Source organism: Vigna unguiculata, chromosome 10 (assembly GCF_004118075.2).
Source record: "Vigna unguiculata cultivar IT97K-499-35 chromosome 10, ASM411807v1, whole genome shotgun sequence".
In the NCBI taxonomy this organism is placed as follows: domain Eukaryota; kingdom Viridiplantae; phylum Streptophyta; class Magnoliopsida; order Fabales; family Fabaceae; genus Vigna; species Vigna unguiculata.
The window spans coordinates 33,212,882-33,226,023 of NC_040288.1; the positions used below are offsets into that span (position 1 = coordinate 33,212,882).

The following is a 13,142-nucleotide window of genomic DNA, read 5'->3' on the forward strand; positions in this document are numbered from 1 at the left end:
TAACATTTCTTTAATATAAGAGATTTTATTAAATTAAGAAGAATAAGAGGCATGTTGCAAAAGGTTATCGAAAAGTGACTGGGAAAGAAACTCAATGAAGTCTCAAATTGATACTTTAATTTCTTTTTTTTTTTGTAAACATTTTAGATGTTTAACATTCTTTTTTGTTGGTTTTTTTGTTGATTTAAATTTTTTTATGTTTAATTATATTTTAATTTTTAGCAACATAAAAATATAGTTATTTTATTATTTAATTATTTTTTAACTTTGATTGGTGTCCATTAAATAAAATATTAAACACAAGTGTACAATATTTATGGATATTTTTGTTCTTTAAATAAAATAAAATTACATTCATAATTATTAAGTCAGATTTATCATAATTAACTATAAATTTTGTAAGATTTAACACATATTAATTATCTTTAACTACTATTTTTAGGACACTGGTTAACATGGTTCTTAATTTAAATAGATTAATTGAAAAACAAAAGTAACCAAATGCAACATGACAAAATTAAACAATACTTAGAGCAAATTCAATATCTTTTATTATTTCGTTAAGATGTATTTAAGTTTCTAAGAAAATAATTAATGACATTTATATTAATATTAAATTAACTAGTTGCGAGCGTTTATTCCAAGTTATGTAATAATTTCTTGGGTAACCGTTTGTTTAACGCCAACCTTTTCAAATAAAGGAGAAAAACGTTTTGAGGAAAAAGTTGGATCCAGGAAAAATCCATCTTCAATTTTGGAGATAAGTTTTATGAAAGTTAATGAAAAATTTGATTGATGTGATATATAAAATAAATTGTAAAAATAGATAGAATTAGAAGTTACCTAAATACCCTTGATGGAAAAAGAGAATGATTTTGTAATTTGATGTTATGAAAATAATTATAACTAATTAATACATATTAAAAAAATATATTCAAATTATATGAAATTTTAAAATAAAATAAATAAATTTTTATGAATGTAAAAAAAATTATACAGTTAAATTTAAAAAAAATACAATTAAATTTTAAACAAAAGTTATACAAATAAAGTTAAAAAAAAAGTTAAAAAAAAGTTAAAAAACACACATACACGCGACATTGGTGTCGCAACCGGTGTCAAACTCCTTCATGCCAAGGCATTGGTTACATATTTGGTGCCATACACACACACACACACACACTTGCATCGCACCGGTTAGCGGTTAACTAATCGGTGCGCATATCCTCACTATGGGACTTCATCCCCACCACATGCCACCACCTTTTTCACCTAAGTGTGCCACCACAGCCCACCACCTCCATCCTCTTCCTCCCCACCACACCCAAGCACCTCATGTTCTTCCCCCTCCATGGATGCACTCAACAATCACACACACACACACACACCCATGTTGTGTCCCAAAGTAACACCATCACTCACCTCTCACAAGGATTTACGACCACCACATTGCCAAACAACATTCACAATGACACACTCCAGTGTAGCCAATTTTAAATGGTCTTCGAAAATGCACAATGGAGTGGAGGGAATCTCGTTTGAACTTGTCGAATGTAGCCTCAGCCTTAGGAATCTCTCTCAAGAATCTGGCAGGAGGTAAGGGAATCATAACAGATGTTTTTGCATGGGAAATGTGATAACACAAGGGTATTTTGGTAATGTCCCTTAAATAATACGACTATCAGCCCACTTTTGCAGGGATGGATTAAACCATCAATCCCCCAAATCCGCTCTCTCACATCCCTTTAAATCGCTCAAAAGGAACACGGTCAACCTACGAAATCCGCTCTCTCAAATTACCTCGCACAATTCTAATTCACTAACACAAAAAAGGCTTTTAACATCTGATATTTTCGACCTTTGACGTCTGCCCAAACTCCAACGTCATATTGGGTGATGTCAAAATTAACGTCGGAAATATACACCGAAGTCATTTAACGTCGGGGGAGTGGACAACAGACATCCATTTTCGCACTGAATGAAGGGAAAAATCTACTCTATTTGAACATGTCAAACAATTATGTTAAAAATATCAATTATAATACAAATACCATTGTAAAATTTATATAAAAATTAAATTTGATATAGGGATGACATAAATTCACTTTTAAAAAAATTGAGACAAAATAACAAATACAGGGTTATATTAAGACTTTTCATATCCAATAGTGACACGTGGCACTGCCACTGTCATATCACACTGTTCCTCCCACGTGGCATAATGTCAGATTGACACCTAACAATTTTTTTTATTTAAGAAAATTATAAAAAAATTAAAAAAATTACATGCTGACACATGACGCATAGTTAACACCGTTACTGTACTACTAACGAGAAAGAACTTGATTACAACGAATTTTCCAAAATAAGGACTCAATTGAGTCAAATAAAAATGACGGACCTAGTTGAGATTTCGCTACAAGAATGAGAACCTTTGGAATGATTTAACATTTCTTTAATATAAGAGATTTTATTAAATTAAGAAGAATAAGAGGCATGTTGCAAAAGGTTATCGAAAAGTGACTGGGAAAGAAACTCAATGAAGTCTCAAATTGATACTTTAATTTCTTTTTTTTTTGTAAACATTTTAGATGTTTAACATTCTTTTTTGTTGGTTTTTTTGTTGATTTAAATTTTTTATGTTTAATTATATTTTAATTTTAGCAACATAAAAATATAGTTATTTTATTATTTAATTATTTTTTAACTTTGATTGGTGTCCATTAAATAAAATATTAAACACAAGTGTACAATATTTATGGATATTTTGTTCTTTAAATAAAATAAAATTACATTCATAATTATTAAGTCAGATTTATCATAATTAACTATAAATTTTGTAAGATTTAACACATATTAATTATCTTTAACTACTATTTTTAGGACACTGGTTAACATGGTTCTTAATTTAAATAGATTAATTGAAAAACAAAAGTAACCAAATGCAACATGACAAAATTAAACAATACTTAGAGCAAATTCAATATCTTTTATTATTTCGTTAAGATGTATTTAAGTTTCTAAGAAAATAATTAATGACATTTATATTAATATTAAATTAACTAGTTGCGAGCGTTTATTCCAAGTTATGTAATAATTTCTTGGGTAACCGTTTGTTTAACGCCAACCTTTTCAAATAAAGGAGAAAAACGTTTTGAGGAAAAAGTTGGATCCAGGAAAAATCCATCTTCAATTGACAATATTCTGGTTCAGGCATTTTCTGGTACAGTGATTTTCACCATTTTTCAACTATATTAAGACTTCACAGAAGAAGCATCTTGAGTCAAATAGAATCTGTGAAGTGTTCTGTGTCCAAACTTCAATCTCAAAGATGCCTCGCGGAACGCTTGAAGTTATTTTGATCAGCGCCAAAGGCCTCGATGACAATGATTTTCTCTGTAAGCAAGCTCTAAGTTTATGCTCAGCTGATAAGAAAAATCAGACACTGTTTTTGCCAATGATTTCCTCTTCACAGAGATTTCATGATTTTTTTATGAAACTCTGGATCAGAAAGTTTGGATTTTTTGACTTTTAGATGCATCAAAATTCTCTCAATTTATGATGGTTTCGTTTAGTTCTTTTGGGTTGTTGTAAATATCTCTTGTGGTCTGATCTTGATGTGTTCTGCTTGGATCCGGCTTCTCTAAAGTCAACAAATCACTTTAGAGGGTAAAGTAAGTAGTTTTAGCTGTTGATAAGAAAATCAATGTTCAGTGTCACCTCTATATGCATAATTGGGTATGAATGTGTTTGAATACCAACAATTGATTTTCTCTTCAAATTTGTTTGGTTCATATAGCTGTGTTAATGGAGTCTCTCTTGTATTCAAATTAAACATGGGAATCATATCAGTTGACCTTTTTCTTTGATCTGGTTTTTGGGTGTTAAAAGTTCATATTGGTCAAGATAGAACACTCTCTAACTGCTTGATTTTGTTCTTCAATGAGCAGCCAGCATAGATCCTTATGTGATTCTCACATACAGGACACAGGAGCACAAGAGCACTGTGCAAAAAGGTGCATCTCTGGCCAACTTAACTAAATATTTTCTAATTTATGTACCATTTTATGTTTTGTGGCTTGAATTGATTAGTGTGCTATATGAATACCAGATGCTGGATCCAAACCTCAATGGAATGAGAGCTTTCTTTTCACTGTTTCTGACAGCACTTCTGAACTAAATCTCAAGATCATGGATAAAGACAACTTTAGTCAGGATGATTTTCTTGGCGAGACAAAGTGAGTTAAATTCTCCTTTAACTTCTACATTTTGCTTACCTTTTCAGTGAAACTTCATTGGAGATAAGACTGAATTCAGTAGAGAGACTAGAGAGTAATAGGACAAAATTTTTGTAATTCTTAATGAACTTTAACCAACAACAGAAAGTTTTGTTAGCATATCTCTGGCATAAATTCTGCATTTCTGGTGGACTAACAAATGTTACAAATTTTCTTCCTAGCCATGCTCTTCTGTGATTCTTTTTTCTGTTTTTTCCAATTCAATATTTCATTTTGCACTTTCGTGGCATGATTATCTTCTCTGATGAAAAGGGTAGGAGCATTTTCACTTTTTTCATACTAATGCATTCATTTTTATCTGCATTCTGCAGCATTGATTTGGGTCCACTGTTTGAAGTGGGTAGCCTTCCAGAAACTGTTCACAAGGTTGTGAAGGACGAAGAATATTGCGGAGAGATTAAGGTGGCTCTCACTTTCACTCCTGAGGTAATGCTAGAATCTTTTTGCCTATTATTTTTCTTCATGCTTTGATACCTCACTTTCTCTCCATTCAAATACCTTATAACTAAGACTTCAACAATCATGAACAATGTAAAACATTATAAATGGCTGCAAAGATTTATTATTTATTGTAAATTTCATCAGACTTATATATAAATGGTGATCTTTTGTGTGAAGAGATTGTAACACTATTTTTTTCTCCATAACTGAATAAATAATGTACCATTTTGACTTCTGGTTGCAGAGAAACGTGGAGCAGGAATACAGTGTAGAGAATGAGAGCTATGGTGGATGGAAAGAATCAAGCGGGGAATTCTAGAGTGAAAGAAATGTTTACATACTTCTTTGGCCCATAATTAATATAACAATGAGAAATAAAGCATTTCTGGGTCATATTTTTGGAAATTTTAATTATTGTGCTTTCTGGTGTGAAAATCCGATAGTGTTATGCTGTTTGCTTACTTTTCTGCCTTCGGACACAAAAATACATTTTGCTTGATCTTTTCTTTAACATTTTAAGAGCAGTGTTATTTTTATTATTGTTATTATTATTTTGGGTCACTTAATTGTGGAAAATGTAATTCTAAAGTTATTCCTTTAAAACTTAGAGAATGAGACAGGACAAGATAAACTTGATTTATTGACATATTATATTAATCTTAACATTATATATAACTAATGGAAAATTACACCATAACTTCCATTTTTTATTACATCCTTTACCTGAAATATATTCTACATCTGAAAAAAGGAAGTAACCTCTTAAAATCATCATTAGTTTCGAATGAAAAATAAAAGTAATCTATCAAATAAATAGTCCTAACAATTTAAATAAAGTTAACTTAGTCAAAAACTAGACATTACAGTGATATTTCGATCTTAGTTAAATTGAGAACGTGTTAACAAAAATCAAACTAAGAAGAAAATATAAAGAAAAAACCTTTAAAATTATAAATATAAAAAATTTTATATTCTTATTTTTTAATAAAAATTTAAAACTCTATCATTTAAGTATTCTAATGATTTTCATAGAATTTTAAATAATTTTAAAATTCCTTGCTTAAACAATTTATTATATTATAAACCATTTCAATTTTTTATAAAGATAATTATCCTCATAAAATTTTATATCCAAATACGATCTAAATAATACAAGCATAATATTATGAAAATTTCACGTTTCACCGTGTGAAAGACGCAATTCAAATAAATTCCGCTAGATGTAAGAGATAGACTTGATCAAAGTTGTGTGTGTTCATGGTTATAAAAAATTGGTTCAAGAAATTGCTATCTTTTGTCAGATGATAAATGAAATCAAGATATTGCGTTTCTACTTATATTTAGTAAAGAAACAAGTGGTTTTTTTTTTATATATATATATATATATTACAACATTTATTACTAATCCATTTTATCCCAATTTTTTGTTAAATTTATTAAATGAGCCCTAATTTTTTGTTGTTGTATTTAAATAAGTTTCAATTTTTGTCAATTTTGTTTAATTTAGGTTTTATTTGCTAACATCATTTAAATTACTAACGATAGTAAACATTTGCTTAAGTCCATACTGATTTAAGTTTGCATTCCGCTAAAATTCACATTTAGAAAGAGAAAATTTTAAATCAATAATTTGTGACTTTATTTTCTGAAAAAATTATGTAAAGTCATTTTAATTTATATTCAGTTACATTTTATTTTATATATATATATATATATATATATATATATGAATAAAATAAAATAACAAGTTTCTCTTGCAAATTATATCTTATATCTCTCATATTTTTATAATCTCTACAAATTTTCAACACTCATAATATTTTTCATTGTAATTATATGACTCTTAATATTTTATATTATAACACGACTCTTAAAATTTCATAAGTCTGTATCTCAATTAAGTCCGCATCAAACTCTCAAGATCAAAATGCGGACTTAAGAATGTTTACGGTAAGGAACAATAATTGTCACGTCACATGTTATTTCTTTTTTTTTTTTTATATTTGTTTAAAGGTCCATGTGTCAATCCAACACCATACTGTGTTAGCGTCAATATTTTATATTGAATTTAGTCTATATATTTATTATTTTTGTTCAATTTAGTCTCAATTTTATTTACAATTGAGTAATTTTGTCTCTCCTCTCAAAACTGGGACCAAATTTAATATTTATATAAAAGTTATGATGATATTTTGGTTAAAATTCACATTTTTATTAAATATTTTTTGCTTAAGGTTACAATTAGTTTAAAATTAGACCAAAAAATTTCTAAAGATGAAAACTGATATCATTGATATAAAATTTTAAAATTACTCTTTATCTTTGTAATTTTAGTTCTAATCTTAAATTAATTGCAACCCTAAACAAAAATATTTAATAAAATATGAATTTTAATATAAAAGTTAAATTTGGTCTCAATTTGGATAGAAACAAAATTGTTTCATGTTAACAAAAGTTGCAACTAAATTGAATAAAGATAATAAAGATAGATATCAAATTGAATATAAAACATTAATTCTGACCATATGTGACACGTTGGGTTGACATGTGAACATTTAAAGATATTAAAAAAAAATAAAAAAATCACGAAGTAACACGTGACGGTCAATGTTCATTATCGTTAATGATTTAATGGATATTAGAAAAAATGACCAAATTGAACAAAATTGACAAAAATTAAAATTTATTTGAACACGAAAACAAAATTAAAAATTATTTGACAAAAATTAATTAAAATTGGAACAATAAATATTTTAACCTATAAAGTAATATTAGTTAAACCATTGAGAATTTCAAGGATTTCAATATGAAAAAACATTATTCCACGATATAGCTATGTGCGTGGCAATCAGAGGGGGCAAAAGTGAAAATGCGAATAATTTTACGAACTTTTAATAATGTAAACATGTATTTATATTGATGTATTTATATTAGGTTTATAAGAGTTATCAATGCTTTGAAGTATATTTGAAAATATAATTTTTGGAGACTTTCGTTAAAGATCCATTATTTTTTTCGTTTATCATAATATTTTTATCATTAATTCTTAAGTTAATTTAACTTTTATTTATAAATAATATTATAAATTGCTTAATACTTTAATTTTATTTATTTATCTAAATTTTTATCATAATAAATATAATTTATTTATATTTTATGAAGTATAATTTTGAACATAAATAAATTTGATCTAATTTTCATATTTTGTATGTTTTTTTTTTTCGAGCAATAACAAATCATTGATAAATTTTTAAATGTCAGTTCACACATTTTTTTTATAATTATTTTTTTTATGAGTCTGGATAACAGTATAAATATTTATTAAATAATTTAAAATATAGAATTTGTATCACATTGAAAAATTATAATAAAAATGCATTTATTTGCATATATTTTAATTTCTTAGCTAGAACTCTAAAAATACAGGTTAACTAACTTCTGTTTCTTATTGTTTGAGTGTGTTTTTTCTTACAATTTTTGGCCAGAAAAGATGAAGAAGGTGAAGGTTTTGGTGGTGGGAGGAACAGGGTACCTGGGTCAGCATCTGCTACAAGCCTATGCTCATGCCAATCCCAATGCCAATGGAAATCCATTCGTTTTCGATCTCGCTTTCACCCACCACTCCTCTCCTCCTCCCCACCTTCTCGTCGATGCCATTCCTTCCTCCATTTATTTCCAAGTAGATTTGAAAACTGGCGTTGGATTTGAAGCCATTTCCAACACTTTTGGTCAGGTTCTGATATCACCCTCTTGACTTGAACTTGTTTATGTTAATGCTGTTGTTTTTAATTTCAATTGGGTGAGGAAAGAAACATGATTCTGATTAATGGGTCATTTGGTGAACTTCCTTTTTGTAATAAAGTTTGGGACTTTTTTTTATATGTTTTTGGTTTGTTGCTTCATTGTTAAACTCTGTATCACCGTGGTTTGGTGATTTTGTGGAGCCTCAAACTAGGAATTGTTTGCTTTGAGTTTCATACGAGATGCCCTTCTCTTTCTCTATTAACTCGCTGGAACTACTCGCATATTTGTTGCTTATTCATAACAATGATTTAGATAGTATAATGTACATGATGTGGGTTGCTAAGATTTCATAGATGTAAAAGACTCATTGCCATAAGAATTGAGATATTTTGCTGATTTAGCTGCTAACAGGTGGTAATTAGTGCATCTTTCTTGAACAAATCTTCGAGATTATCATAAAAGGATTTAGGTTGCCATTGTGGCAACTTGTTTTAGGCCAATGTTTTCTCTCAGCTTGATGAATACTCATTAATCATTCTTCTTGCCATACACTGGTATGAGTATGACCATGTGCCTGATTGTAAGGGTCCTGGTGGAGAGACAGGGAAAGAGTGTGTTTCATTTAATGGTCTTTTTAAATATTTATAAGTTCAACAGATGCCGATGTCCATCGAAATTTTGAGCTTTTCATCCATTAATGTATCTTAGGGGTATATCATTATACAAATAGAAAATTATTGGAAGAAAACATGAGGATAAAGGATCATTTGTTAGCATTTTGTTGTGAATAAAACAATATTGTGATCTGTTTCATCATTGACATTTCTGCTTGTTTATTAATGGCAGCCTGATGTGGTTGTCAATTGTGCTGCCATCTCAGTTCCTCGTCCATGTGAAAGTGATCCTGCTACTGCACATGCTATTAACGTGCCATCATCTCTTGTACAATGGTTGCAAAGCTTTGAAAAGAGAACTACTCTTCTCATTCATCTTTCCACAGATCAAGGTAACCCAATCGTACCATGATAATTGAAGGTAAATGAATGGGCACTATGAAAAAGGAATATTTTCATAAACTTTTTGAACCTGTATTCACTTCTTTCCTCTTTATCTTTCCCCCCTTTTTAATGTTTGTCATTCTTAACTAAAATCTAACTGTATCATCATTGAAATTTTAGATTTTTTTTGTTTGTTTGTCCCTTATCCTTTTTTGGCAATACCAAGGGATGAGTCATGTTTGGGGTAAAAAGAAATTTCTCCATTTATATATTGTGTTTACTGTCCATATCCATATCCATTTACTCTTTCTTTTAGCATAATTGTAATTTTTGTTTCTTATCAGTTTATGAAGGGGAGAAGTCCTTTTACAAGGAGGAAGACATTGCTGTTCCAGTAAATGTTTATGGAAAAACTAAAGTGGCAGCAGAGAAGTTCATTTCAGAAAATTGTCCAAACTTTGCAATTTTGAGAAGCAGTATCATATATGGGCCACAAACAATCTCTCCAGTTCCCAAATCTCTCCCTATTCAGGTGCTTGTGTAATGTTGTAATTTGTATCATAGACTTCATTGGAAAATCAATGCTTAAGAATTTAGGTCGGTCAAACTCTAGAGGTGGATGTTTTGTAAATTTTGCTTCTTATCGCATGATGTACATGGTATTTCTTTCTTAAAAGATGGTGGTAGTGCTATGCTAACCCTTTTTTAATCTGTAGTATTAAAAAAATCATTTTCCATCATTCATGGTTCTGTAGATACCCTGTGCTATCTTTTGTTTTCTAAGTCCGTCCACTGGTAGCAGTATTTTCAGAAGAATATTACAGTACGATAGCTTTATCCTCATCTATGTGTGTTCTGTTCTCATTACTAAAATACTATCTGATTGTTTCAGTGGATTGATGGTGCCCTTGCTAAAGGAGAAGAAGTTCAGTTCTTTCATGATGAATTCCGCTGCCCAATTTATGTTAAGGATCTTGTAGCTATCATTCTAGCTTTAACAAGTCAATGGATTTCAGGTATAGGACCTTCACTACATATGCTCATGTATAAGTTAGATATTGGTATGCTGCAAAAAAAATCTATTCATTAATGAGGCTGATTTTCATAGACTCGTTTTAAGGTTACAAAATAAGATTAGAAAAATCGATGGAATTGTTTCTATACCAAAACTGAATATCAGTGATGTATGAAATCTTCTTTTTGTATAAATATGGCCTTACATAACAATTGTCCCCTCTTGTTCTTTAATTATAATTTCATTTGGCTGTGCCACACCTTTTCATTATCTTATACTTTCTTGTATAGTTTATATAACTTTAAGCTTTAGTATCCCAAATTTGCTTTTATGAATTCAACTTTCTGATTCTTGTAACAGAGGGCAAGCAAATGCAATTGTTACTTAATGTTGGTGGAGCTGATAGGGTTTCACGTGTTCAAATGGCTGAGGCTGTTGCACAATTTAGAGGGTATGATACCTCATTAATCAAACCAGTGCCTGCTTCTTCGGTACGTGTTGTGATCCAATTTATCACAATTTTGGGATATTCAATCAATAACTGTCTTTCTTTGTTTATCTGTATTATCTCTGTATACAAAATTAACCTCTAGTGCTACTTCATGATAAAAAATTTCAAGATTTTGTATCTTCCAAGCCCTGACTATCAGTTTTTTATCACCTTTTTGATGGCCATTTCTTAGCCTGATATAGTTTATCTTCTTTCCCAGATTGTGTTTTATTGGCATGTCCTTTTGTCTTATGTTTCAGGTTGATCGAGGTGTGAAGTCCCCAGCTGACATATCTATGGATATCTCTAGATTGGTTCAAACCCTAAAAATTCATCCTGTTTCATTTAAAGATGGCGTGAGATCAACATTTGCAACCGAAGCTAGGCAATGAGGCAACAAAGATTTCAAACAAGGCTCCTTGTTAAATGAAATATGTTCTCAATAGCTTTTCCTATATTTGGATTGTTGTAAAATAAATATAGTTAAAAATCTCAAAAAGGTCCAGTGAAGCGAATTTGTTGCACCTAAAGGGGATTATAAGAAGGGCAAGTTGCAACCCAAGTCACAAAAACAACACCAATTGTCACTCATCCCTTTCCTCAGACTCCAACAAGTTGGTTTTGACTTTCCATCCCTGTCATTCTCCCAATCATTTTCAAGATACACATTTACACTCGTGTTATTATTATTACAAGAAAGTGTAATAACATACTGAACATTTTTATGCATGTTCAGTGATGGGAAAAATACTCGTGTCATTACTATAGGAATTGCCTTTTGATTGCAAGTTCTCTGTTTGTATCAGTTATCACACTTTCTAATGCAAATGAAGGTGAAAGAAAATGTTTTGATGTTCAACCACTTATAAGAAAGCACCGTGTTAATTCATTTGGCTTGAAATTTTATGACTGGGTCAATTTATGCTAATATTAAATAGTGGTAAATCATACGTTTGGACTCAAAAAATATCTTAGGAAAGAGGTTCACAGAAGTTGGCTCAACGGTTAAACACACGAGTTTGGCCTAATAAATAAATTGTGGTCAGAATTAAACGGCAGGAAGCTACTTCTTCTGATGGTTATTGTTCATTTAAAACAAAAAAGATAGGGCTATCCAATAACCTATGTGGTCAGCATTATTCCAGGATTGTGTTTTTTGCAAAAATCAATCCCTCTTCTCTCACTAATGCTGCAGGTGGCAACTTTACAAAACAGTTAACAATGTCTTCTTTTATTGCTCTTCATGGCCTGCATGGCTCTCTTCTTAAATCACAGTTCCTAGGTCAAGAAAACCTCACTCATCTTTACCCTCGCAAAAGGGTTTCCAACATTCACACCAAACCAGTAACAACACAACCATGTGCTAAATTTGACCTGCTGCAAAGCCTAGGAGGAAGAGGACTATGCAATGGAGAAGAAGGCCTAAAGCAAGAGCTGAAGAAGCAAGTCGGTGCTGATGAGAACACACCATCAGCAGCAGCAAGTGAGAAGGAACAAGAGGCCTTGGCAAGTGTTGCTGCAGAAGATGGTTTTGAGAAGGAACTGATGGGGTTGACTGGGGGGTTTCCAGGGGGTGAGAAGGGGTTGAAAAAGTTCATTCAGGAAAACCCTCCTCCAAAACCAGTTCAAGGGAGCAAAAGTCTGAAAGTGGCACTGTCTGAGAAGCCAAAACCACCAGAACTGCCTCTGTTGTTGCCAGGGATGATTGCCATTGTGAAGAATCCAAATAACCCTTTTTACATGTACTGTGGGATTGTACAAAGAATCACAGATGGGAAAGCAGGAGTTCTCTTTGAAGGTGGGAACTGGGACAAGTTGATCACTTTCAGATTGGAAGAACTTGAGCGCAGAGAAAAAGGCCCTCCAATGAAGAACCCTAAGTCTGCTGTGCTTGAACCGTTTCTAGAAAAGAAATCATAGTTCAACACTTTGTTTCAACTTGCCAATGATGTTCACTTTTGTGTCACATATGTATGTATCTGCCTTTCTGACAAATCTAGCACGGCTGATAATTGAAACAACTGCTTAGATGTTCTTTCTTTGTTGAAATGCGAAGAAGAAAAGAACCTCCTTATGCTGAACATGTATATTTGTGTAAACTCATGTAAAAAAAGGTTGTATAATTTAGTGAGTTTTAGTGTTCTCTGTTAGCTTAA

The 13,142-nt window shown here is 30.8% G+C and overlaps 3 protein-coding genes across 3 annotated transcripts; all 3 read left to right on the plus strand.

The window, feature by feature from the left end:
• Positions 1-3,103: 3,103 nt before the first annotated feature.
• LOC114165998 (C2 domain-containing protein At1g63220-like) lies at positions 3,104-5,278 on the plus strand. The gene is made up of 5 exons (XM_028050649.1): positions 3,104-3,398; positions 3,951-4,016; positions 4,112-4,238; positions 4,610-4,724; positions 4,984-5,278. The coding sequence occupies exons 1-5, from the start codon at positions 3,332-3,334 to the stop codon at positions 5,056-5,058; spliced, it is 450 nt and encodes a 149-aa protein (XP_027906450.1). The 5' UTR covers positions 3,104-3,331; the 3' UTR covers positions 5,059-5,278.
• A 2,898-nt stretch (positions 5,279-8,176) lies between these two features.
• On the plus strand, positions 8,177-11,516 carry LOC114166361 (methionine adenosyltransferase 2 subunit beta). The gene is made up of 6 exons (XM_028051081.1): positions 8,177-8,472; positions 9,330-9,489; positions 9,826-10,013; positions 10,374-10,497; positions 10,857-10,987; positions 11,247-11,516. The coding sequence occupies exons 1-6, from the start codon at positions 8,230-8,232 to the stop codon at positions 11,376-11,378; spliced, it is 978 nt and encodes a 325-aa protein (XP_027906882.1). The 5' UTR covers positions 8,177-8,229; the 3' UTR covers positions 11,379-11,516.
• Positions 11,517-12,095: 579 nt separating this feature from the next.
• LOC114166451 (NAD(P)H-quinone oxidoreductase subunit S, chloroplastic) lies at positions 12,096-13,142 on the plus strand. Its single transcript, XM_028051187.1, has one exon. It carries the CDS (start codon positions 12,208-12,210, stop codon positions 12,904-12,906), a length of 699 nt encoding a protein of 232 aa, XP_027906988.1. The 5' UTR covers positions 12,096-12,207; the 3' UTR covers positions 12,907-13,142.